Raw genomic sequence first — 27,759 nt, forward strand, 5'->3', positions numbered from 1 at the left:
CCCCCCCCCCCCCCCCCCGTTTAGAGGCAAACTGCTTCAGAAAGTTCTCTACTTACTCCTTGTATTTCATCACTCCTCCCTCATCCTTCATCCTTCAACCCACTGCACCTGGCTTCTACCTCTATACTCTGCCAGCTTTCACCAAAGTCCGGAACCACCCGTATACTGTGCCACCCAAAGGTCACCTCCCCGTGCTTGTTTTCTGCTAACTTCCTGTTGCATAACCCTGCACTCCATTCTTCTTGACTCCATGTCTTCTCTTGGCTTTCATGCTCCCACATTCTTCCAGGGGTCCTCCTCCTTCTCCAGCCACTGAGATGGAATTTTCTTGGAGGCTATTCTTCTGCTCAATTTTATATGCTAGTATTTTTCCAGAGTCCTGGGATCATGCTTTTCCACTCTACCCACCTCTCAGTTACAATGCATGCTGAGATTTCCTTTCTTTGGTATTTCAATGGCTAATGGGGGAAAACACCATTGAGTACATTCCTCTTCACAGAGTCCATGCCTCTGCCTCTTCTGGAAGACTGGAAGCTTCCTGAAGGCAGAAGCCATCTCTGTATTCCTAGTCACCAGTGTCTACTGGGCCCTCAATATCTGTTTCCAGCCTTGTTCTTTCTCCTAAGCTTCAGAACTATATATCCATCTGCCTAAGAACTTCCCCATTGGATGAACTCAATATGATCAAATTAGAATTCATCATCTTCCAGGGCACTTGGGTGGCTCAGTCGGTTAAGCACCAGACTTAGGCTCAGATCATGATCTCACGGTTCATGAGTGCAAGCCCCTCGTCAGGCTCTGTGCTAATGCTCAGAGCCTGGAACCTGCTTCAGATTCTGTCTCCCTCTCTCTCTGCCCCTCCCTGGCTCATGCTCTCTGCCTGCCTCTCTCTCTCGCTCCCTCTCTCACTCCCTCTCAAAAATAAATAAACATTTTTTTAAAGAATTCATCATCTTGGGGCGCCTGGGTGGCTCAGTCGGTTAAGCGTCCGACTTTAGCTCAGGTCATGATCTCATGGTTCGGGAGTTTGAGCCCCACGTCAGGCTCTGTGCTGACAGCTCAGAGCCTGGAGCCTGCTTTGGATTCTGTGTCTCCCTCTTTCTCTGCTCCTCCCCTGCTCATGTTCTCTCTTTCTCCTTCAAAAATAAGTAAAAATTTTTAAAAAGTTTATAATAAAGAATCCATCATCTTCCAAATCCCAGAACATTTCTTCATCTTGTATTTCCTTTCTGAATGAACTGCAAATATCATCTACCCTGAAAAACTGAATCCTGGGGGCGCCTGGGTGGCGCAGTCGGTTAAGCGTCCGACTTCAGCCAGGTCACGATCTCGCGCTCCGTGAGTTCGAGCCCTGCGTCAGGCTCTGGGCTGATGGCTCGGAGCCTAGAGCCTGTTTCCGATTCTGTGTCTCCCTCTCTCTCTGCCCCTCCCCCGTTCATGCTCTGTCTCTCTCTGTCCCAAAAATAATAAACGTTAAAAAAAAAAATTTAATAAAAAATAAAAAAAAAATAAAAAAAAATAAAAAAAAAACTGAATCCTGGAACTCATCCTTAGCAATTATCTCTCCTTAATTCTCTATATCCAATCAATTAATAAGTCCTGCCAGATTCTAAATATCTCTTCAACATGATGACTATATTTCACATCCAAAACCATGGCAGGTATAAGGAAATGAAAAAAGGTGCCATGTAGAGGAGCATAGGGTCTAGGCAGGTGATTAACGCATTTAGACTTTATCTCAAAGTCTCTACCCACCTTCCCCTATCCCCTCCTCTAGATGCTAAAGGCCTGGAGCTAAAAAGCATTCAATAATAATAAGGTGGACTGCCCCAAATAGAATTTTGTCAGATAAGTAACGTTGCTTTCAATTGGTTGCTTTTTTATTAGCCAGCCAATGGTGTTCTTTCACAAATAAAAAAAGATACTGAGCTGAACAGAAAGCTGGCTCTGCTTGTACAGTTACTATAGTGAACAACCATTTCCAGAGGAGTTTCCACTGTGTGAAGTCTTAATGGAACCATCCCAGTTCAGTTCTGTCACGTTTTAGAATCAATGCAATATTTAAAGTAAACAAGCCAAACTGGATATGGTGGAGGGTGAGGTTTGCAGGAAGGAAGGATAGAGGAGTAACGAGAAACATGCCAGGCTTAATAACGCACGGACACAGTTGACAGGTTATGATTCATCATTAAAATGGCACTAATATAAAGTTAATAAAAAACCACAGTGTAATCAGGAAGTATGTAGCTTCTTAGCATTGTCAGGGTACCTATATATGCCCAAAACTATAATTAGCAAGAAAAGTCGTTAAAGGAATGGTAAAATGAAGGGGGTTGGGCTACACAGGACAAAGAGGAAAGAAAAATGGACTGGCAAAAATCTGCAAAGACAATTTTGTGAATATACTTAAAACTTGGAACTGTACACTTCAAGTGGGTGAATTCTATGGTTTGTGAATTATAGCCCAATGAAGTGGTTATTTTTTAAAAATCTACAAAGACACAGGAAAAATAAGTTGTAAAAAAAAAAAAAAATCGATTGACATATACCAACACTCAAAGAAGAGCAGGTAATTTCAACGATCCTATAGAGTTAGCCAGTACCAAAATCACTTCTACAGTTTTTATAACAAAACTAGACAAATTTTTGTTATGATAAACTTATAATCAGAAAGGCACAAAGGAAAAAGACATTGTCAAAGCACTAAAAGAAAGCAATCTGTCAATGCCTACAATGAACATTTTCAAATTTCATTGTTTTCATTATCTATAGACTGCTCAGTGAGATTATCATGCTTTAACAAACACAATAGTCACACTTAAGTTTCTGCCAAACCAGTATCTTTTTAAAAAATTACAAAGGTATGTAACACACACACACACACACACACACACATACACACAAACTATTGTAAGCTCAGAAAAAAGCTCGCATTTCTCAATAACTAAAAAACCTATTAGATAAAGAAAAGATAAATTCTGAGGCAGTGATCATTTCCTTTGCAAAGAAAGGTACCAAAGACAAATGAAAACACCCAGCTCCCAGCAACCCAGCATTTGCGCTGCCTTGTTGCAAAAGAGGCAGGGTGCATATTTTTTAAGTCTGTATGAGAAAAACAAGTTAGTTCGTGCAAAGACAGAGTCCTTTTGAAATCACTTGAAAAAGTGGATGGCAAATGGAAGGCAGATGAATGCTTAGGATCCACCAGAATAGAAATCGATAACACCTATTCTCTGGTATTACTCCTTTCCCGCTGATCAAGCAAAACAATTCAGCTGATAAGAAACAAAACAAAAACCTACACTTCAGTCTCAACCCCCCCAGATAACTCGTGCAAACCCAAGCAACCAAACAGGACTCACTTTTGGTTTTAAAAGTTAGATCATGGGGCGCCTGGGTGGCGCAGTCGGTTAAGCGTCCGACTTCAGCCAGGTCACGATCTCGCGGTCCGTGAGTTCGAGCCCCGCGTCGGGCTCTGGGCTGATGGCTCAGAGCCTGGAGCCTGTTTCCGATTCTGTGTCTCCCTCTCTTTCTGCCCCTCCCCCGTTCATGCTCTGTCTCTCTCTGTCCCAAAAATAAATAAACGTTGAAAAAAAAATAAATAAAAGTTAGATCATGTTGAATTCACGGAGAGTCAGTATATGGGTTCTACTTACTTAAAGTTGTCTGAAACCAGGTTTGTTTTAATGTGGCTTCACATCATAAGAAATAGCCAGTGAGCACACAGAAAGAATGAGACAGGAAGGGCTTTGGACTTAGAGTTAAAAGTTTTAGATCTAATCTCACCTCCAGGGACTCCAAATAAACCAATTAAATCCCAGTTGAAAGAGGTGCCTTTTGATCCTTACATACCTATCTTAACACGCCAGGCATGTAGTAAGTGTTCAGTAAATGTTTTCTGAATTATTACCACCAATAGCTATGAATAGCAAGCACTTACTAAGTACTTTATATGCATTATATCTTTTAACCTTAAACCTAGGTTTTCATATTAACTGCCTGCCACAAATTCAGAAACTGAGGTGTAGAGAGATTAGTAATGTGCCCATGTGATCCAACTGCTGGAGGGCAGAGGGAGGACTGCAGGTCCCAAAGTTGTTGGTTGTTTTTTTTTTTTTTTTAACTTTTTTTTTTTTTTTAACATTTATGTATTTTTGAGACAGAGACAGAACACAAGTGGGGGAGAGGCAGAGAGAGAAGGAGACACGAAATCCAAAGCAGGCTGAGCTGTCAGCACAAAGCCCGATGTGGGGCTTGACCTCACAGACCCCAAGATCATGACCTGAGCCAAAGTCAGACACTCGACCGACTGAGCCACCCAGGCGCCCCTTAAGGTTCTCAATATGTACACTGCTCTCTCTCTGAACTCAGCCGGTCACATGCCAGAGTAATCACAGCAATGAACATATGAGGCTCCTCCATGTAATGTGTGTTTTATCACTCACCCTTTCCCACCACCTGTCTCCCTGGGAGCACGGACAGTGAAAACCTTCAGATTTGGGGTTCTCAAAGTGTGGTCTGTTGGATGGCTGGTAACACAGAATCTTTGCTATACCCCAGAAACAGAATTTGCATTTTAACAAGATACCCAGGGGATTCATATGGGCATCAGTTTGAAAGACATGGATTTAGACTACTCCAAAACTACGTATTTACTTTAATGATAGGAGGAATGAAGTTCTGGGAAGGAAAATATGGCAGAAGGGTTATACTCAGTGAGAACAAAACCAGCTTGCTAGGGCTCTATCAAGACCTTAATTCACCTGCATAATGGCCCACAGATATTCTAAAGGACCTATTAAGATCCCTAGGGAACTGATAATAGAGGCAAAAGCTGAATCTATAAGGGGTAGATCTACAGTCCCACTCCCTTCTAAAATTTCCAAACTTATGTCTTTAGAAGTATCTACCACGTAGCAAATAAAAACACACCAAGGCTGGTGGCAAATACTGAATCGCTCATCAGGCAAAGAGTAGAGCTATGCTGCGGGTTGATAAACCTCCAGATCTGTATACTATTACCACCTTCATTCACGATCCAGGAGGCAATTCTTATCAAGGCAACTTTATCACATTTTTGGAGTACGACACTAAAGTCAACTTAAAGTTGAGTTTAAACTTGATTTCAACTTGAGTTATTTCAACATGGTTTTCTTTTTAACCCATACACCTTCATTTTTAGACAGAAAGTGGCTTCTATTTTTAGCCAAGAAGTACAGGACAGTAACTATCCTCTCACAAGAGGTGTGAGTTATGTTGGGCTACAAGTCAAAATCTAAAGAGGCATCTGATGGAGTTAACTTTTACTCAATATTTCTTACCTGTTTAAACAGAGTTATGAAGGTCTAATAACTCCACATTATAAAAGCCATGCACATAACTAAAAGTAGTCTTTGTAAAAGCTTTGGAGTATATTTGACTTTTTTCTTTATTCCCATTTTAAAAAAATACACTAAATCTGTTTGCCAGTGACAAATCTACACTTCCAGGGAGCACCTGGGTGGCTCAGTCAGTTAAGCGTCTGACTCTGGATTTTGGCTCAGGTCATGATCTCACAGTTTGTGGGTTCGAGCCCGTGTCAGGCTCTGTACTGGCAGTGTGGAGCCTGCTTGGTATCCTCTCTCTCTGTCTCTCTCTCTGTCTCTCTCTCTCTCTCTCTGTCCTTCCCCTGCTCATGCTCTCTCACTCTCAAAATAAATAAACTTAAAAAAAAAAAAAAAGACAAATCTACACTTCCAGGAGCTGAGACTACACTGAAGATATCTTCTTTAGTTCTATGCTTTCTGTCATTGAAAGCTACTAGGCAGGTTCTTTTTCTTAAAACCTTCAATTATACATTCTTGACACTTTCTACTTCTCCCTGTCTTCGTCTAGAAAGAACTAGAACAACTGGATTGGATTTCTTGTTAATTAATCATCCAGATATCTCTTAGAAAGTTCGCAAGATATTCTTCCTTCAACCACAATGGAGCTATAAAACGAAGTGTTTTTAATTCCCAACCCACTTATTCTGTTACTGTCATGATCATCCTGATTCAGAGATTTTCATCATGATTCAGAGATTTTTCTATAAACTGCATCAAATAACCCAGGATTTTACAAAAAACAAAAACAGAAAGATGTGAGCATGTGCAGTCAGAGGGCAAGTGAGAAGCAGAGCAAAGTTTAGCGCAGTGTGGCCCTCATGGATTCTGACTCAGGGCCAAGTCCAGAGGCCACAGAAACAGAAGCACACATATTAACTATGAAGGAACACTGACAGGGTAGCCTACAGGCCTGAGTCAGCCTAGGATGGGGCTTCAGGGAGCCATGGGACCATCAAATGCATGAGTTTCCCCAAACAGAACCAAATTCCCAGGCCCGATGAGACCAGTAGTGGATTGTATTAAAAAATTACAACAGGGGCGCCTGGGTGGCTCAGTCGGTTAAGCGTCCGACTTCAGCTCAGGTCACGATCTCGTGGTCCGTGAGTTAGAGCCCCGCGTCGGGCTCTGGGCTGATGGCTCAGAGCCTGGAGCCTGCTTCCGATTCTGTGCCTCCCTCTCTCTCTCTGCCCCTCCCCCATTCATGCTCTGTCTCTCTCTGTCTCAAAAATAAATAAAACCTTAAAAAAAAATTTAAAAAAAAATTACAACAATTGTGCTAAACCAACCTCATCGCCAGTAGCATTAATGAACATACCACTCTCAGGCATACCTAAGTAAATGTTTGTAGAGCCACAAAAACATTTATGCTTTGATGTGGTCAACACACTAAAATATGGGGAAAGGAATGCATAGAAAGTTGTTTGCTGCCAAGGATAAATGCAGATATCTGCATTTAGGTTGAAATACACTTACAAGCACAGGCTGGGGCTGCTTAGATTGACAGCTGTTTTGTGAGGAAACCCCCCCTCCCCCGGGAATTGGAGATGAGCTAACTTCACCTTCCAGGCCTTAGGCAGGAACAGGGTGAATGGTAGGAACGCACACTGCAGTCGGCAGACCTGGACCTGAACCCTAGTTCTCCCTTCTATAGCCTGTGGCCCGTTACTCAAATTCCTTAAGCTCCGTCTCCTTACCTGTGGACTGAAAATACCATAGTTCCTTGATTCCAACATGTACTTTCTGCCCCCTTTCCCCAACACACACGCATTTTAACTTTTCTGAAATTGGCATGACTACTGGACTTGACATCTACATTCAACGTGATGGGATTTTCTTTCCTCTTTTTCCCCTGAAAAGCTGGAATTTAATTGATGGTATATTTAGCCCTTAGCAGTGTCTTCAAATCAAGGAAATACAACAGTAATGCTGGCCTTAGTGTGGGGAAGATTGAGTGACATATTTAAGGCACTTTGGCACACTGCCTTCAAATATAATAACTGTCCAAAAATGGCACATGTCAATATTGCTATTTGTGGGAGCCTGGGTGGCTCAGTGGGTTCAACATCTGACTTTGGCTCAGGTCATGATCTCGCAGTTCAAGCCCCGCATTGGGCTGTCTGTGGTAAGTGCTGAGCCTGCTTCGGATCCGCCATGTCCCCTGTCTCTCTGCCCCTTCCCCGCTCATATGGGTGCGTTCTCTCTCTCTCTCTCTCTCTCTCTCTCTCTCTCTCTCTCTCAAAAATAAACACTTTAAAAGATATATTGCTGTTTTTAAGATCTAATACATTCCTAGGATACATTATCAGAAGAGCAGTATCCAGGAAAGTAGCCGATAATCCCAGCCTGCTAGTCAGCCTACAGTTGGGAGTACTACATTCAATTTGAGGACCACAGAACAAGGGTAAACCACCGACATTCAGAGAATAGGGACAGGTGTGGAGAAGAGTCTGAAAAACATGGTATGAGAAATAGTCGAAAGAATCTGAAGTTTTTAGGCTGAACAAAAATGAGAAGCCTTTCAAACCTATCAAGCCCAGTGGATGTAAGTAGATGTTTCCTCTGTGGTTCCAGGGAATGGAGCTGGCACACGAGGATGGTTACTCTAGGGAGGACTTTGTCACGTCAGCATACAGGAGGACTTCATAACACTTTGGGCTCTCTAGGACGGAAGGGGCTTGGGAAATGGAAAGCTTCCTAAAATAGGAAGTGCACCATCAGCACCTGGATGGCACCACATCAGCACTCTCCAGAAAAGCCTCCTTCATGCTCTTAACGGCTGCACCCTGTGTCCACGTCAACTCTAGAATCCTATGCCTCGGTCTTCCTTCTCCAGACCTAGGCCAGACCTCTGGGGACCACTCAGAGCAGCAACGGCCTCCCAGGGCACGGGCTCCAGCTAGCTCCAGGGAAAAGCTAGCACAAAAGTGGCAAAAAGTTAAAGGAGAAGGTGCATTCACCGGGGTGCCTGGTATCGTAACAATCTACACGGGAGGTGAAGACTCAGTGTGGATAAAGAAGGCTGGCAAATCCAGACTCAGATGGCAAGAGGTAGGGCCCCAGGGTCTAGGCCTCAGAGTAGCCCTCAGAGTAGCCCTCAGAGTAGGCACTCCACAACTCCTGAGACCAGATAACACCCACACCTCGCCTACCACATGTAGAATGTTCTAGTTAGGGCCTAATGAATCCATTTAAGACTCAGACCGGTTTTCTGAATTACAGCAACCCTTGGTGACATCCACATTCGTTCCTCCAGTGACAGGCCCTTACTGCCCAGTTACAAATTTTTTTCTTAAATTAACCTTCTATCCATGCTTTAAGGAAAACTCCACACTCTATGAAAAACTACTATAATTTCACACTGAAACAGAATGTTCTGTATCTTCTTATCAGCATTTACTTGAATACTGGTATTAAGTTTACTGTGAACTTTGTGATTCAACCCCACTGTCAAAGTCATAATCATTTTATCTAAAGCTCTCTGAGCAAAGGTGTGGATAGCAGCCTTGCCCAACGCACAAGCAAGTACCATGCTTACATCAGGCAGTCAGTGGAGAATTTGACCAAATGAAAATGAATGGCACAGGAGCCAAATGAGACCAACCTTCAGTCTGCTTCCCAAGATGATGCTACTTTGGGTCTGAGAGAAGCCACAGGCTATGGCTTTTTGGTTTTCTACCTCAGCCCTCAGGTAATCAAAGTGTACCTGCACACCCTTGATCCAAAGACATCTATCATCTGTAAAGTCAGATATAGTTAGGAATCTATAGGACGTGAGATCAAAATTCTCTCTTCTACTGTCTGGAGCAATCATCACGTGTCAGGTGCCAGGATGGAGTTTAGGAGCACAAAGGTCAACAGCTCTCTGACAGAGGCTCACGGTCTAGGGGAGGGGACAGACTTTTAAGAACTAATTCTCAGAGTGTGAAGGGTAGTGTGGTGGGAGCCTAGAGGAGGAAGTGCTCGATCTGGGGACGGGGGAAGTAACTGCCGGGAAGGTACAGTGGAAAGGAATCTTGAAGAACCGCTTCGGAGTTCACTGTGCATACTGGAAAAGAAGGCACATTCCAGGAAAAAGGAATGGTTGCAGTGTGTTAGACTATGTAATCTAAAAGAACAATGGAAAAGTAACCCCGCATGTTTGAGCAAGAGAATGATAGTTATCTTCCGATATCAGGAGAACTGTCTGATTAGGTGTCGGCTTCTCCATGTAGAAGGTACTATGAAAATCGGAGCAGGGGGCACTATGATAGTACACGCTGCACTTTAATATGTATAAGAACTTTGTAAAAAAAAAATTAACAAGGAAACTGGTTGCCTTGAGCAGACGAGTTTACATCATAATTATATCATTTTGGAGTCAGTTTGGGTTCTAATTTGAGCTTAGCTCGTGGGAAATGCTTAATAAACAGTCGCTATACACATTATGAGACAATACACTCACCTTTACACTGAGTTCCAACACCACACCGAGTTGTCATCGATGGCAATGTCTCATGTATGGGGTAGGAAGGTGGAGTAGAGAACATTCAAGGTGCCTCCCTGCCTGAAGCTCTCCTGGATTATCTCTGCCCATTTCTGATCTGCCTTTATTCCCTCAGCTCACCAGGAAAGATGCTACAGAAATGCCCATTGAAAACCTGCTACCTAAACGTTAGCTATTGTTACTATTATTTATTTATTTATTTACAGAGAGAGAGAGAGAGAGAGAGAGAGAGAGAGAGAGCGAGCATTTGTGTGCATGCAGGGGAGGGGCAGAGGGAGAAAGAATCCCAAGCAGGCGCCACGCTGTCAGGATGGAGCCCAACGCAGGGATCAATCTCACAATCCACAAGATCATGACCTGAGCCGAAATCAAGAGTTGGACACTCAACTGACTGAGCCTCCTGGGCGCCCCCATTACTATTCTTATTGTACTTTCTTCTGATATTATCTTTCTACTAACTTTATCAGCTCTGGTTTTCTTTCATCCCTGTGTATATCTGTATGTGTGTTTAATGGTATGCAAATATTCTTGCAAGCCAACTCAAATCCTTAGGAGGGCATAGATGTAGTCATTAAAGAACAAAGGAAAATAGGGGCACCTGGGTGGTTCAGTCGGCTAAGCATCCAACTTCAGCTCAGGTCATGATCTCACAGTTTGTGAGTTCGAGCCCTGCGTCAAGCTCTGTGCTGACAGCTCGCAGCCTAGAGCCTACTTCAGATTCTGTCTCTCTCTCTCTCTCTCTCTCTCTCTCTCTCTGTCACCACCCCTCATGCTCTATCAAAAATGAGTAAACATAAACAAGTTTTTTTTAAAGTAAAGGAAAATAACTTTCTACAATTTATTATAAATGACACTAATAACAATAGCTAACATCACTTAACACCTATGAAGCATCAAACTACAGTAGGCCTTTTATATGCATTATTTTAGTTAATTCTCATAAGAACCCTACAAGGGAAGTATTTATGTTTTAACCCATATTTTATAGATTAAAAAAAATAAGTCTTAGTGAGTCAAGTCATTCACTCAAGGCCCCAACTATTAACTAGTATAACCTTACAATTTTGCAACATAGTCGACAACGATCTCATATTAACGGCTATATACTCCCACATAGTTTTTATATCTGATTACGGAAGATTTTAATTTGAATCTGAATATAGGGAAAGAAAACACAAATAAGCCACTTAATCTAATAAACAGGTAACAGCACTGAGTTCATTTTGTCTCAATCTCATGCCTCAGGACACTATTAAGAAGAAAGGGCTGGGGCGCCTGGGTGGCTCGGTCGGTTAAGCATCCAACTTCGGCTCAGGTCATGATCTCACGGTCCGTGAGTTCAAGCCCCGCGTCGGGCTCTGTGCTGACAGCTCAGAGCCTGGAGCCTGTTTCAGATTCTGTGTCTCCCTCTCTCTCTGCTCCTCCCCTGTTCATGCTCTGTCTCTCTGTCTCAAAAATAAATAAACGTGAAAAAAAAAAAAAAAAGAAGAAGAAGAAGAAGAAGAAGAAAGGGCCCACACAGCGGCCAGGTCACATTCACCTAAGCAGTCTTTGAGCATCAAATTAAAATGTCCAGCTTTCTCACATAATGTATGATTCCATTCACATGAAATATTCTGAGTGGGCAAATCTAGAGAGGCAGAAGGTAGAATATGGGTTACCTAGGGCTGGGGGAGGAAAAAATGGGAGCAAGGGAATGAGTACGAGGCCTCTTCTTGGAGTGATGAAAATGTTCTAAAATTACATTACGGTGATGGTCACACAACTCTGTAAATACGCTAAAAATCATTGGGCTGTACACTTTAAAGGGGTTAACTTTGTGATATATAAATAAAGAAAGCTATTAGAAACTACTTTTCCAGGGCTCAGTATCAAGTGATCTCTAGTCATTCCATGTGGCTGCTGTCTTCCAGAATAAACATGAAAACCAGATGTGTAGTAAATAAGCCTTACCCAGGAACAAAATGTTCAACAATGAGGAGAATGAAGACCATGCCTATGAAGTTGGTGAGTTTTCCTTGGAAGCAGTTAACAGGCCTTCAGCCTCTTTATCAAACGTCACTAGGTAAGTGCTGAATGGTATTAGCTTTTGATTTTTACCAAACCAGAAATAATGGAAATATTCATTCATCATTACTAAAATGTTTTTAAGTAGACAGAATGGAGTATTAGAAATAGCAATAACTGGGGAGTCAAAAGACCTCAAAGGGCCCAAAGACTCCAACTCAACTGGAACCTTGTGGCCTCTGGGACTCAATCATTCTAGGCTTCGGTAGAAGATGAGGAGGAAAGTGTTCTCGAGACACAATGGAAATCCATGAAAGTGTCACTCTTAGACTGATGTTTCAAGTATTTAAGTGAGCTTTCTCCCACATCCCTTATTAAATAAACTCTCTACCTTAAAATTGCATTGGCTATAACCACTGACTTAAACTTTAAACCTGATAGATAAAAATCAAAAGGCAATTTCCTAAAATAATGCATAAACGTAGTGAAATAATTGTTCTCCAAAGTAAAATTATCTCATCCTTTATAAAAATTGATCTTGCCTCATTTAACCTGTCACTCCTAACCTATTTTAATTTTTATTATAAAAACTATAATTTCTTATGAAAGGAAATCTTAGATTTACAAACTGAGGAAAATTAAAATCATTCTTAAAGCCGCCATCATAATTAAATAGAATATGGGTGATGTTAACCTGCAACTAAATTTTGGTACATATTGTTCTCATTTTTTTCTCTTCATAAGTAGTTTTCTTTTTTTTCTTCAACTATAATCATGTTTAAAAATATTAATATGCATAAAAGTATATATAGAGAGAAGAAAATACAAACTACCAGAAAGTCTCAACTTCAAAATAATCCCTAAACCTCTGTTAACTTAAGGTGACCATCATTTCTGCTATCGCCTTAAGCATAGTACAGACAGAGATACGTAGATTTTAAATAGGGCCAAGTACATGGTGCACAAATAGTTTAATTTTAAGTGTTTTAAATTAAATATCTGTCATCACTACTTGCTATTACACTTTTTCATACCATTGCAAAATTGTAATAGTTGCATAATGGTCCATCATACAATTTTCTTCTACTGTATGTTTTGAGTACTTCCAACTTTTTATGATAATAAGTAATGTTTCAGTTAGTATTTTTGTACTTAAAATGTTTTATACTCCTACCTGGAAAATTCCAATCTATTACCCTGTTCCTTTTGTGATTTCTCTATTGGTTTTATTTATTTATTTTTTTTTTTTAAATTTTTTTTAACATTTATTTATTTATTTTTTTGGGACAGAGAGAGACAGAGCATGAACAGGGGAGGGGCAGAGAGAGAGGGAGACACAGAATCGGAAACAGGCTCCAGGCTCTGAGCCATCCGCCCAGAGCCTGATGCGGGGCTCGAACTCACGGACTGCGAGATCGTGACCTGGCTGAAGTCGGCCGCTTAACCGACTGCGCCACCCAGGCGCCCCTCTCTATTGGTTTTAGAATGAGAAAGTGCTTCCCCATCCAAAGATCCAAATCTTTACTGTTTGACTTCTATTCTTTCCTTCTTTTCTCTTTAAACATAGTTCCTTAATCTATGGGCTATGTTTTCAAATACTGTTAAAGACTCCAAACTTGTGGCACTGGATGGCTCAGTTGGTTAAGCGCCCGATTTCGGATCAGGTCATGATTTCACGGTTTGTGAGTTCAAGCTCGAGTCGGGCTCTGTGCTAACAGCTCATGCCTGGGGTCTGCTCTGCATTCTGTGTCTCCCTCTCTTTCTGCTTCTCCCCCTCTCACACTCTGTCTCTGTCTCTCTCTCTCTCTCTCAAAAATAAATAAACACACACACAAAAAAAAAAGATTTTTAAAAAAAGGACTCCAAACTTGTCACACGTCTAAGTTTTAGCAAAAGCTAAAGTAAGCTATTTGCCCAACATTTTCAAATGCACATTTACGTTTTTAAAGGAAACACTTGTCTCATATTCTTGGCTTTCCACTAGGCCTCAGAAAGCCTCCAGGACTGACAAAATAACCAGAGCTTTGATTATCAGCAGGAAATCATACTGGGCAGGAATGAGGAGGACACTCATACAGGTCAAATTAAGTTAAACAATCAGAAGATCCAAGTTCCTAGCCTTAGCAGTTTTATTATTTTAGCCTTTAAAAGTCTCAGAAGTTCCAAGATGAGCTTAAGTATGTAGTCAAAAGACAATTTTCAATGCTGTGGGCTGACTCTCCATGGTCATGACTTTCCATGGTCGCCATTGGTCTCGTTTACTGACCATGGGCAAACTCTGTATGTTGCCATTGGTCACCAGCAGAACAGGTGAGAAAACAGTACAAGCCCACCTCCCACCCAGTAGAGTAAGAACACAAAGGACACGCCTTACTGGTTGACAGTGAGTCAACAGAAGCATCTCTGAGTGTGAAGAGTGACACAGGTATCAGTGCTCACCTGTTTGTTTCTCATTAATAACAAATATTGGATTATAGCTCCCAGAACATAAACTTCTTGTACTAAATTTTCTTCCCACTAGAGCACTTCTCTGAGGCACAGCACTGTTAATGCTGCTATCCGCTATGACTTGGGATAAATGACAGAATCTTCCTGGGACAGTTTCCTCAACTATAAAATGAGGATAAGGACAACTGGCCTCTTGGGGTTGTTGTGAGAAACAGAGAAGAGGCTCAGAACAGGGACTGCCCTTAGGGAATGGTTTTGGTATTAGTTGTTGTTGTTATTACTATACTATTATTACCACCACTACCTCTACTGTTCCTGCTAGGACTATTATTTCCAGTCTACCTCCGGAAATGCCAGACTGTAGGAGTGCCTGGGTGGCTCAGTCAGTAAAGCGTCCGACTTTGGCTCAGGTCATGATCTCACGGTCCATGAGTTCAAGCCCCGCGTCCAGCTCTGTGCTGACAGCTCGGAGCCTGGAGTCTGCTTTAGACTCTGTCTCTGTCTCTGTCTCTCTCTGTCTCTCTCTCTCTCTGCCCCTCCCCTGCTCATACTCTGTCTTTCTCTCTCTCTCAAAAATAAACATTTAAAAATACATTAAAAAGAAAAAAAAAGAAAAGAAATGCCAGACTGTAAAACTTAAATTGGGTTTTTCCAAAAGAAAGAGGGAACTGGATGGAGAGGACTGTGGTCAGTCAGATCAACCTCGGGAGTAAAATCCGCCCAGGAAGTCAGTTTTCCTGTCACTATTAAATACTGAATGTCTGGGGTGGGTGGCACCACAGTCCTCCCCACTTTCTGATACACAAGCACAGGACTTCTGCGCATCGTCACCGTCAGTGAGCAGGCCTGAGCCAGAACCTGGGGGTTAGGCACAAGAAAGACCATGAATCCAAGGCCAGAAACCACAGACTAACACCTCCCCAAAGGGGCACCGAAAAGATCCCAACTAGGGGTGGGAATGAGAGCCACCTGGGCCATGAATAGATTTATCAAGGTTCAGCAGTCAGAAAACCAACCGACTCTTGATATCACAGTTACTTCTATGTATTCATTTCTTTCCTCTGAGTGCCTATCTTCTACCGCCAGTCAGTTCTCCCAGTGTGTGGGCCAGTTCATACTGAAATGGTTTGCCTGAGGATTTGTCTCCAACCTCGAAGCTCTGAATCGTTTTAAAAGAAAATAAGGATCACACGCTTATGCATTATCAGCTAGGTTCACAAGCCATCTGAGATTTATGAGACATCTAGAGTACTTTGAATTCCAACAAGAAAGCAGTTTGATATAAATTAATCAGCTCAAAGCTTCGCTTAAAATTAGATGGTATGGAATGAGAAAAATACCCGTCTCTACTTGATTCTAGGCAAAAGGCAGAGTTGTAACAAAACCAAACTAGTCCAGCAAGATGAGAACAAGAATTACAATGCAAGTTTCAAACCTAGAATCAGGAATAAGATTTGCTTACTTTATCCTCAAATTACAGATTTCGAACACCCTACTGTATGTATGGTCTTTTTTTTCTCCCCATGTTTGAAGGAAACGTAATGAATATTCTTTGGGAAAACCCTAAAATCTGGCCTTCAGGGAGTTTCTCCTATACTTTGCTACATTTGTTTATTTGTGTTTCTACTCAGTGGTATTTTGTTTGGGTATCTTCTCTAGAGGAAAGGCTGTGAAACACTTGGGAACACAGAAACTGAGATCCACCAGACACAAATGAGTTTCCTGTGAGCTTTTGAAGACTTTTATCTATGCCGACTAAACACAAGTAAGTAAGCAGTGAGCAAAATGTTCTTAACATTGTTCTTGAAAAATCACTGGGCAGCAATAATCATGCTGACAGAAGTCCTTCTTTAAATTTTAAATTAAGAGCATTTAATTATTAATAACAGTATAATAAAGAGTACATATATGCAGTAAGAGTGTATATTAAGCAAGTTACAGCAATCTTTGCCTTGTTGTCTTGTTTTCTTTTGAAAGCTAAAATGACCCAGTGGATTTGCTGTTAAGAAAAGACCTGCAGAGGCAGGGGCAATCATTAGCTGTACAATTGTATCTTGGAGGTATAAAGTACAGTCAAATTTGTGATCCTGAAATGGCATGCAGTCATAACTGTATAACTTCAGCCTCAGCAGATATGGAAACTGTGATCCTCAAGGAAGTAGGGTCCTTAAAATTTAGCAGGTCACCGCAAAGATTTTTTCAAAGTTCTTTTTTCTGTCTCTCTTCTCCCTCAATTTTATTTTTTTGAACAGAGGAGAACAGGGAAGAACAGATCCCTTCCAATACACTGTATTTCCCAGCGGCGGGGGAGAAGAGCAGAAGAAAAGGGCAATACCAGGGGCATATTAGCATTATTTTAAAACACTCGCACATTACTTCCAACCAAAGCACACTTAAAGTAACATAAACACAAGAATATTTTATAGAGTGTTACAAACTTTAAAACATCATCCAATTTACTCGTGCAGAACAATTTCTTGCTGGATTGCTTTGGTGACAAATTAATTAAGGTAAAACTGCTCTCTAGGTCTTTAAGTTAATGAAATTAAAGAAGATACTCTCTTGGTACTTACGTACTGAATTTCGTGTTATTACTATTAGCAATACAAGGCACGCTCCATTTTTGCCATCAGATTTACTCCAGAAGGAGTCTCGGATCGTGAGGAATTGCTCGAGAATGAACACAGTGACAGCTATGCACCTCTACACGGTGCCCACATCAATAGTTATGTGGGTATTTTAGGAGGCATTCTAGAAAAATGTCAGACTCTTCAAAGAGAAAATGAAAACGGCATTCTGGCTCATTGTAACTCTAAGTAGGCCCAAGGGAAAACTGGGCACCAGGCAATTTTGCACAACGGTGTGAGGCACGACATCGCTAGCTGGAGGGTAGCACAAGGCCGCCTCATGTTCAAAAACAGTACAATCAGCCATGTATAAAAATCACACTTATGCCTAGAAGACTTAACAGGAGGGCAGAAAGAAAGGAATTCGGAAAAAGGAACTAAAAATGCTTACAAACAAGTCCAAATCTCCGGACTACAAATCCACCACATAAATGCCATTTCATTCTAGCTTCCATGTGTATGTAATATTGCCAAACAACGCATATGTGATAAGGAGAATCATAACCTCCAAACCTCCACGAATTCACAGCATTTTCTACAAGAACACAGCGACGGCACAAATGCTATGCTGTCCTGTCATCGCCCGCAGTCAGTAGAGAGAAAGTCTGACACATGCAGCAGAAAAGTTCAAAATGTTATTTACTAACCTCGTGCCCCTGTGACAGCAGTCCCTCCATACTGCCTTACAGAAAGAATCTTTACTATGAAACTAATCTCCAAAGCAGCTGATCCAGCCCAGAGGGGAGGACTCGGACTACCCAGGGAATCCACAAACACAAGGAAAGCAGTTTGTTCGGAACTTGGCAACTTAAGTCATAGCCAAGCCCACAAAGCACTTTAGCCTATAAGCTTTAGTAATGAACTTGAAACCACTCCCCATATGTTAAATAGACACTGGGCTGCTGTGAGAAATAAAAACCACGTACACCATGAGCAAAGACTTCAGGCTTCAATTTTGAACTTGCTGCCTAAGAAAACCATAACACACAAACTTAAAGAGAACCCTTACTCCCTTCTCTCTCAGACGCTGCAGTAAAGTGACTCATTCATTTTAAACAGGAGGAATGCGATCCGCTCCCCATTAGGGTCATGAGATGAAGTTCAATGGTGGTGACGGTGTAACATATAGCACTGCAATTTCACTTTGCATAAGAGGGACACATGAAGGGACCATTGCTGAGAATCAAAGTTACATACCGTTTTCAAATTTTGAGGGGTAGCGTTAAATAAGCCCAATATCTCATTAATCACTAAAGTCTAAAAATCAACTTATGTTTGAGAGGAGTATGTGTTAAAAAAACCTAATTTTTTAATATAGTTAACATACAATGTCACATGAGTTTGAGGTGACCAGCACAGTGAGTGATTCAGTATTTCTGTATATTATGCTACGCTCGCCTCAAATGTAGCTACCCTCTGAGGATCATTCTAACTTATGACTCCCTCTTGGTGTCTGTAAATCTGAAAATCACTCATAATTCAGTTTTACCATCTATATTTTGGTTATGTTTACAAGATAAAAGATTTTTTGCTCGTATTATAGTTCTTTACAGTTTAAAATGGAACTGAATAGGACTCGCTAGGTTTCAAACAAAGAAATGTGAACTCATTTCTCATTCTAGAAAAGTACAATTGATAAATTCCTAAAGGCATTTCTATCTCCAAACAGTCCATAAAATTCCAGTATATTGCCGAAGAAATAATGAAAATCCACGCTCTGCTTTTTAACACGACATGTTCACAGTACCATATACATAGTTTACCCCTAGTTTTCAACTCCAAGAACAGTGTCAGTTGTAATGGCTTACTTCACGACTTCACCTTGATTTAAAAAAAAAAAAAAAAAAAAAAAAAAAAAAGACCTATTTCACAGTCAAGATTCTCTAATTCTATTGTTTCTTCTAAGACATAACATCGGACCAAATATTCCAAGGAACACTGGATTCATTTCCTGCCAAACAGATTTATATAGGTATTGCTGGTAAAATCAAGTTTCTCAAACCCGGTGCAACAGAAGACGTTAGCACATAAGCACAAGATCAGGCATGAAAAACCTGGAGACCCCCAGAGACCTCACACGTGCCCCACCTGCTTCCCCACCCACTCCCAGGTGAGCTCAATGGTTTCTCCTGGGGTCACTTTAGAATGAGGGGATCAAGACAATCACCTCCATGAGAAAACTGGCCTCTAGATATGCGGCCCTTGCCTTAAGAAGGAGCCAGAACCCCACCTGGTGGCAAAACCAAGAAAAGGCTGGAACAATTAAGTTTCAGGGGAAATACAACTTTGATGCTGGAAGAAAACACAATAAAAGCAGAAGACGATCTGTTATAAGGGTGTATTAATGTCACATACAATATAAGTGTGTGGTGAAGTTCAAGGAAAGTTTGTCCCCCCTACAAGAGCAGAATATTTCTTGAAGATATGAAAATGCTCATGCAAAAAAGAAAAAAAGTGATTACACTCAAAACCATCTCTTCAGTAGTTCTGGTTTGCAAATATATACAATGATTTACATTCCCAGAAAAATCCTCTGATAAATAATGCTGATCCCTCCTTTACCCAAAAATCTGCAAGTAAAATGCCAGTCAACATAATCTCTGAAATGGAATAAATATGGATAAACCCCCAACTTAACCAGCTAAGTACTGGTGGGACAGTGTCCATCACTGTGTTAAAAGGCTGTATCCCTAAGATTTTTCCTGTCAAAATTATTTCCTTTTGTCTCATACAAATTATTTCTGCCAAAAATCCATGTACAATATCAACGTCAATGGAGATGAAGAATAAATACTTGGTTTCAAATTGCACTAGAGTAAAAACCCAGAAAAAACAGTATAGTAGGATGTGACTTTTTTAAATTTTTTATTTTATTTTAGAGAGAGAGAAAGTGCATGAGCAATGGAGAGGAGAAGAAGAGGAAGAGAGAGAACCTCGATGCCACGACCCCTGGGATCATGACCTGAGCCAAAATCAAGGGTAGGACACTCAACCAACTGAGCCACCCAGGCACCCAAGCAGGATGTGACTTCTTAATAAGCCCAAGCCACATCACTGAAACTAAAGTTAATAGTTAATATTTAAGTTCTGGCTATAAGGTAGGCATGGTTCTAAACTGCTCTACAAGTATTAACTCATTTAAATCTCACCACTGTTTTTTTTCCCCCACCACTATCTTATAATACCAGCCTCACAGATGAGAAAACCAAGGCACCTAAAGGGTAAGTACCTTGCCCTTGGTGGAGCTGGGATTAGAACCCAAGCAGTCTGGCTCTGAAGTAAGTGTTCCTAACCACGTACTTTAATCATTCTGTCCTTCTAGGTGCATACCACTTGGGAAACCCTGCCAGACTCTGGTCAGACACAAGGGAGGGGGAGTTGGGAGAGGAGAAATGCTCTGTAGACAGTCCTCATGATGGTGTAGACCGGGCAAGGCTTTGCAGGGAAGCAGCCACAGAGCTGAAAACAGAAGGCCACATGGCAGGTAAGGGATCCCCAGGCAGAGAGCACCCATTCAGCCTTCCAAAGAAAAGGGGGAAATGGTGAACAGGCCATTGAAGGGACCACAGGGAGCAGAAGAAAATGCTGCAAGAGAGGCAGGAGCCCTCTGATGTCATATCACAGAGGCTAAGAGACATCAAGAGAGTTTAAACCAGAGGGCGCCTGGGTGGTTCAGTCCATTAAGCTTTGACTTCATCTCAGGTAATGATCTCGCTGGTCTTGAGTTCAAGCCCTACAGCAGGCTCTCTGCTGCCCCACGTTGGGCTCTCTGCTGTCAGTGTGGAGCCCACTTTGGAACCTCTGTCTCCCTCTCTCTGCCCCTCCTCTGGACCCATGTGTTTGGACGTGCACTCTCTCTCTCTCAAAATAAACAAATATATAAACATTAAAAAAAAAAATTCTTAGGAAAAAAAAAAAGAGAGAGAAAGAGAGAGAGAGTTTCAATGGTAAAATGACCAGATGTGTGCACTGGAAAGATAAAGTAAGGATCGAGGCCTTTTGGAGTGGGTGGGTGGGGTAGAAATTAAGACATTCCAAGTAGAAGGAAGGGCAGACCAGTGCTTTCAAATGTAAAAGTTTACACTTTCCCAAGCTTCCCCAAGGACGCTGGGTCAGTAACGCAGGCAGCAGTGGCGCTTGCTAGTTCCCTCGCTCAAGCCGGGTTTGGGGCCTGAGCCAGGTGCAGCTTGTTGAGGCCATCTGCAGAGCTGGGAACACGGGAGGAGGAGCAGAGGGGCACGGAAGGGCCCAGGAGTTGGGACTCTGGAGGCCGAGTGGGAGGTCCCTCGGGCCATCCAGGGTGGATGTGCAGGAGATACAGGTCTGGAGCTCCAGTCCCCTGCCTGGATAGAGGTGCACATCTAGTAGGCACTGCAGAGAAAGGATGGCTGCCGCTGGAGGGCAACAACAGGGGGTCTGCCCCCAAGAGCACCAGCCACAAGAGTAAAGGGTAAAGGATTTGGGGGTTTTTTTTTAATTTTTTTTTTAACATTTTTATTTATTTTTGAGACAGGGAGAGACAGAGCATGAACAGGGCAGGGTCAGAGAGAGGGAGACACAGAATCCAAAACAGGCTCCAGGCTCTGAGCCATCAGCCCAGAGCCCGACGCGGGGCTCGAACTCACGGACCGCGAGATCATGACCCGAGACGAAGTTGGCCGCTCAACCGACTGAGCCACCCAGGCACCCCAAGGGTTTTTTTTTAATGTTTATTTTTGAGAGGCAGAGGCGAGGAGGGCAGAGAGGGGGACAGAGGATCTGAAGCAGGCTCTATGCTGACAGCAAAAAGTCCAATGTGGGGCTTGAACTCAGGAACCTAGAGATCATGACCTGAGCCGAAGTCGGACGCTTAACCAACTGAGCCACCCAGGCGCCCCAAGGGTAAAGTCTAAGGAAAGGTGTTTCAGAGGATCTCGAACAGAATTCAAAATGTGAGTGGGAGAAAATTTTCATTTTAATTTTTACGAACCTCCAACTGAAATTGAGGGTTTCCTTCTTTTACAAATGCAGGCAACAGTCCATGCTAAAATTAACCATACTGGTAACTTATCACAAGTAGAAATCAAAAGATATCTACATATCACATTACAGTTATTACAAGTACCTCAAAGTAACATTTCCACCCATCTCTACTTCCAAATGACAGTAGTTCCCAGACCTGCCACTAGTTCTTGGTGTGGAATGCATTAATAAAGGATGTATGTAACAATACCACATATCTTTTGCTCTACAGATAACTGTATATCATATCATTGGCTTCCTTTGTAATCCCGTGCATTTGAATTTTAAGCATTTAAATTTAGACATTTGAGTTATGCATTAAACGTTATTCTGAAAAGGGATACATTAACTTCACTAGAATGCCAAAGGTGTCCCGTGGGGCGCGTGCGTGCGCGCGCGCGCACACACACACACACACACACACACGCACACACACACACACACAGAAGTAAAGAACCTCTATCCGATTTAAGGAGGAAAAGAAAAAAAACCACAGGAAGATATTTCAAAAAGGAATTCAGAAAAGGGGGGACATGGTGTGAGATGACCCAGGATTCAACCCAGGACCTCTGACTTGTGTTCTTTCCTCCACCAACTGCACACCCTAAAAATAGTCATCCCTTCATTTGTGTCAGCAAAGTGCTTTCACATTTATCAGCTCAGTAGCTCGTCACAAAGACCCAGAGTAGGAAAAGTCTACCCAAACTGCCTGAAACTTCGGAGAGGCCGCAGCCCAGGAAGACACCACTCCCGGGCAGGGTGGGCGTGGGGGTGTGGGGAGGACTTGGCATCCGCCACCTGCTCTATGGGGCTGCAGCCCTGAGCACAGAAGAGTACATGAGAGTCCATCCCTTGTATCAAATCAGCTAGAACCCGATCCAGAGAGGAAGGAATAGCGAGTCCAGAGCTTACTGAGTGCATCCTGCTTCTCTCCAGGGTTCCATCTGCAGGCAAGGGTAACAACTGATTTGCATTCTTTGCTCAAAGCTCTTTCGTTTAGTTCTGATTGGCGATCCAGGGTGAGTTACAAAATTTACAGTATTGCAACTGTTCAATTTCCCTCTGGCTATAACCAGAACAGAAGCCTGTACTTAAGCAATTAGTCTGAAATTAGATAGACAAGCCGAAACAATACCCTCTCTGTTCCCTCCTCACTGTGCCCACTAACTGGCGTTCATTATTTAATCTGTGACGCGTGTTGCCAGGGCTGCATTAACAACATCGCTTTTTGTCTTCACATCCACTCCCTACTCTGCAACATCTGTCGTGGCTCATGTCTATATTTTATTTATTTTCCTTCTTTTACTTTTATAGGGTCATTTTCTTAACTGCCACAAATTGCTTTATAATATATTCTAACCCCCCAAAAGGTAACAACATTTTGTAACTTGGTAATAAGAAGGAACTTAAGGTGTCGGTACAAACACCCTTTTACGTTACTGCAATTTACACAAAATTGTATCATTAATATTTTATGATATATTTAATCTCATGGTTGACTAAATAACCTATCTTTATTTTTTATTTTTTTTTAATTTTTTTTCAATGTTTTTTATTTATTTTTGGGACAGAGAGAGACAGAGCATGAACGGGGGAGGGGCAGAGAGAGAGGGAGACACAGAATCGGAAACAGGCTCCAGGCTCCGAGCCATCAGCCCAGAGCCTGACGCGGGGCTCGAACTCACGGACCGCGAGATCGTGACCTGGCTGAAGTCGGACGCTTAACCGACTGCACCACCCAGGCGCCCCTATCTTTATTTTTTAATAACCTGATCAATTCACAGAATACTTGGCCCCTTCTCATACAATGTATGCATTTCCTTTTTAGAACATGGTTTTGGGGCACCTGGATGGCTCAGTTGGTTGGGCGTCCGACTGTGGCTCAGATCATGATCTCACAGTCTGTGAGTTCAAGCCCCTGCGTCAGGCTCTGTGCTGTCAGTTCAGAGCCTGGAGCCTGCTTCGGATTCTGTGTCTCCCTCTCTCTCTCCCCCTCCCCCACTCACACTGTCTCTATCAAAAAATGAATAAATGTTAAAAAAATTTTTTTTAGAATATGGCTTTATATGACCAATATAGTATGGTCTTTTGAAAAACAAGTTATTTCTTAACATGCATGTTAAAAAAAAAATTATTATGGGGAGCCTGGGTGGATCAGTCAGCTAAGTATCTGACTTCAGCTCAGGTCATGATCTCGCGGTCCGGGAGTTCAAGCCCCGTGTCGGGTTCTGTGCTGACAGCTCAGAGCCTGGAGCCTCCTTCGGGTTCTGTGTCTCTTCTCTTTGCCTCTCTCCTGCTTGCTCTCTCTCTCTCTCTCTCTCTCTCAAAAATAAACAACATTTAGGGGCGCCTGGGTGGCGCAGTCGGTTAAGCGTCCGACTTCAGCCAGGTCACGATCTCGCGGTCCGTGAGTTCGAGCCCCGCGTCGGGCTCTGGGCTGATGGCTCTGGGCTGATGGCTCGGAGCCTGGAGCCTGTTTCCGATTCTGTGTCTCCCTCTCTCTCTGCCCCTCCCCCGTTCATGCTCTGTCTCTCTCTGTCCCAAAAATAAACGTTGAAAAAAAATAAACAACATTTAAAAAAACATAAATTATTATGTTTATTAATGGGCCTTTAATTTCTAAGTTCCCTATTCTTTCTTTCTTCAATAAGGAGCCATAGTAAAAATGATCACTTGCCTTCTACTCCCATCACCTAAGAACTAGAATGGGAATTCTTGTGAGTAAAAAAGAAAGTTCAAAATTGGTTTCCAGACCCTGGAAAGGAAGCATGGAGCCTTCCTGCTGCTGCTGCCTATCCATGGCACGTGGAGTCAGCACAGCCATCCACTGTGAGTGCCCTGGAGGGTAACTCCCTGGCCACCTCCCCTGCAGGGGAAGGAAGGACTGAATCTGGCAGCAACAAGCCCCTGATAGGTTACCTTCTTTCCTAACCACCCAGAAGCACTTCCTGCCTAGCTTGCCCATCTACGGAAGGATTCCTGTGTGGTGGCACTTCCTGTAGCCTCAAGCCACTTACTTCTGTTCCTACCCTATTTTCTTCGTATTGCTCTCAAACAGCTTCTTCATTAGACATCTTCCACCAGTCCCAATGGCTTATTCAATTTTTCCAACCCCCTAAGTTCTTCCTCCCCTTTGGGTTTGTGCCATTGCCCCCATCTGTGATGCCCTTCCCTTGACAACCAGTAAAAGATTAAAATCCTCCCCAGCTTTTCCTGGGGCAGCCCAAACCCACATCCTCCCCAAAGCCTTCTCAGATCCACCTGGCTTAGGAAAAAAACATTTTTATTTACTACACCTAGAACAATCAGCAGCAAATATATTAGGAAACTAGTCATACCTGATGGCTTTTCTATTATTGTCTGGTTTGGTTATTTAAATATCCTATGGCGTTTAGCGTTTCATGTAGTTATATCTATCTCCTCCAACTAAGTGATCAATAACTGGATCATAGATTATACCTCTAAAATCAACCATTGTAAAAAGCATATGCCAGGGAAATTAATACTACCTTATATGGCATTCATATTTCTGTGTTGTTTTATGAGACTTAAATCATTCATATTATTAAATAGTAATTATAATAACAGCCAACACTATCTTACTACACCCAATATTTTATTTGACATTCACATCTGCCCTATGAGGTAGGTACCATTACTTTCCCATTTCTCAGAAGAGAACAGGACCAGCAAGGTTAACTTGCCCACAATCATCCATCTAACAAATATTTATGGAGCACCCATTATATGACAGGCATGGCTAAGAGCATTAACAATTCCAAGCCGAAATTCCTTATCCTCAGGGAGCTTGTATTCTAGGAGAGAAAGACTATCAACAATTAAATATCAAACCAGATAACGCCCTTAGGTAGGGTAGTCAGAAAAAACCTCTCTGGTGAAATGACACTTAAGCAGAGATCTGAATGGAGTAAGGTAATAAGCCACGTAATTATCTGAGAGAAAGATTCCAGGCAGAAGAAACAGAAACAGCAGAGGCCCTGAACAAAATAAGCTTGGAATGTTCAAGAACAACAGAAAGGCCAGTGTAGTCAGAGTGCTGTGAAAGAAAGAGCAACAGAAGAGAATGAAGTCAGAGAGCAAACAGGGAGGTCTGATCACATAAGTCTCTGTAAACCATTGCACAATTTTTCCCCCTAAATACAATGGGAAGCCCTGAAAGGTTCAGGGGACTGAAGCCATCAGGGGAATGAAATGCTGTCACATTTTAAGATTTTTTTTTAATGTTTTATTTATTTTTGAGACAGAGAGAGAGAGAGGGGATGAACGGGGGAGGGTCAGAGAGAAGGAGAGACAGAATCTGAAACAGGCTCCAGGCTCTGAGCTGTCAGCACAGAGCCCGATGTGGGGCTCGAACTCACGGACCGCGAGATCATGACCTGAGCCGAAGTCGGCCGCTTAACCGACTGAGCCACCCAGGCGCCCCAACACTGTGACATTTTAAAACTCCAGTTGTGTGGCTAACGAACAGACTGGGACAAAGACTACTTAGGAGAATCCTACAGTAAGCCAGGTGGGAGATGTTGGTGGCTTGGACTAGAAGGACAGCTACACAGAGAGATCTAAGGTATATTGTGAAGATAGAACCAAGAGCATTTTCTGGTGTGGGTTGCCGGTCTTCTGTGTGGGGTGTAAAAGAAAAAGAGGTGTCCAGGAAAACTAGAAGATTGGCATCTGAGCAACAGAGAGAAAAGCCCATTTATTGAGCTGGCAGCACAGTGGGTAATAGAGAGTAAGGAGGAACAATACATTTCAGAGGCAAATTAAGAGCTCCATTATGCATAGATTACGTTTGTTTGATATGCCTTTTAGATGCCCCAATGCGGATAAGTAAGAAACTGTATATGTAACTCTGGGGTTTGCATCTATAAGTCTGCGATTCTGAACTGAGATATAAAATTGGGAGTCAGTTGGCTTTAAATAACATATTTATACCATTTAACTGAGAATGGATAAAGCATAGAAGTCTAAGGACTGAGGCTCAGGCCCTTTAACATCTAAATGTTTGGAAGAAGAGAAGGATACAGCAAAGGAGGCCAAAAAGGGGCAGATAGTTAGATGGGAAGAAAATCAGGAAAGCTTGAGGAACAGAAGCCAGGTGAACAAAATGCTTCAAGGATAGGATGATCAATGATGTCAAAGGCAGCTGAGAAATGAAGAAAGAGGATGCCTGAACTTGCCATTGGATACAGCAGCATGGAGGTCACTGGTGACTAGACAAGAGTGGTTTCAGGGGAACGGGAACCCAAAACCCAAATGGAGTGAGTTCAAATGAGAATGTGGCTACAAGACCTTGCTGAGAGGAATTAAAGATCTAAATAAGTGGATATACCATGTTCATGGATTTTAAAATTAAATATTATTGTCAGTTCTTCACAAACTTATCTAATAGATTCAACAATCCCAATCACAAACATCTCACTGGACTTTTCTGTAGAAATTGACAAGCGAATTCTAAAATATGTATAGAAAAGCAAATGACCTAGACTAGGCAAAGCAATCATAAAAAATAAGACCAAAATTGGAGGGCCTAAATTACCTGACTTTAAGACTTTGACAAGTGAGTCTACAATAATCAAGACAGTGTGATACTCACATGGGATTAGCAAATAGACCGATGAGACAGAACAGACAGCTCAGTAACAGATCCACACTTACAAGGGCATTTGAACTTTCACCAATCAACAGAGAAATCCAATAGAAAAAGAAAGAATTTATAACAAATGATGCTAAAACAACTAAATACCTGCATGACAAAAATAGATAAATCTCAGCTCCAACCTCACACCACATACAAAAAATTAATTTC

At 42.1% G+C, this 27,759-nt stretch overlaps 1 protein-coding gene across 4 annotated transcripts in view; it reads right to left on the reverse strand.

Moving 5' to 3' along the window:
- Positions 1-27,759, reverse strand: part of PLD1 (phospholipase D1) — a 211,065-nt gene that overhangs the window by 154,665 nt on the left and 28,641 nt on the right. Inside the window, exon 1 of one of the 4 annotated variants that reach the window (XM_040480747.1) lies at positions 22,845-22,960. The exons of 2 other annotated variants lie outside the window; for them this stretch is intronic. In XM_040480747.1, the coding sequence (XP_040336681.1) occupies positions 22,845-22,906 (62 nt within the window). In that variant the 5' untranslated portion in view covers positions 22,907-22,960. Of the gene's footprint in view, positions 1-17,578; positions 17,719-22,844; positions 22,961-27,759 lie in introns of those variants that run through there. One more of the 4 variants, XM_040480750.1, reaches the window with a different exon arrangement.

The sequence above is a fragment of the Herpailurus yagouaroundi genome, unplaced genomic scaffold (assembly GCF_014898765.1).
Source record: "Herpailurus yagouaroundi ecotype Mexico unplaced genomic scaffold, PumYag 159, whole genome shotgun sequence".
NCBI lineage: Eukaryota > Metazoa > Chordata > Mammalia > Carnivora > Felidae > Herpailurus > Herpailurus yagouaroundi.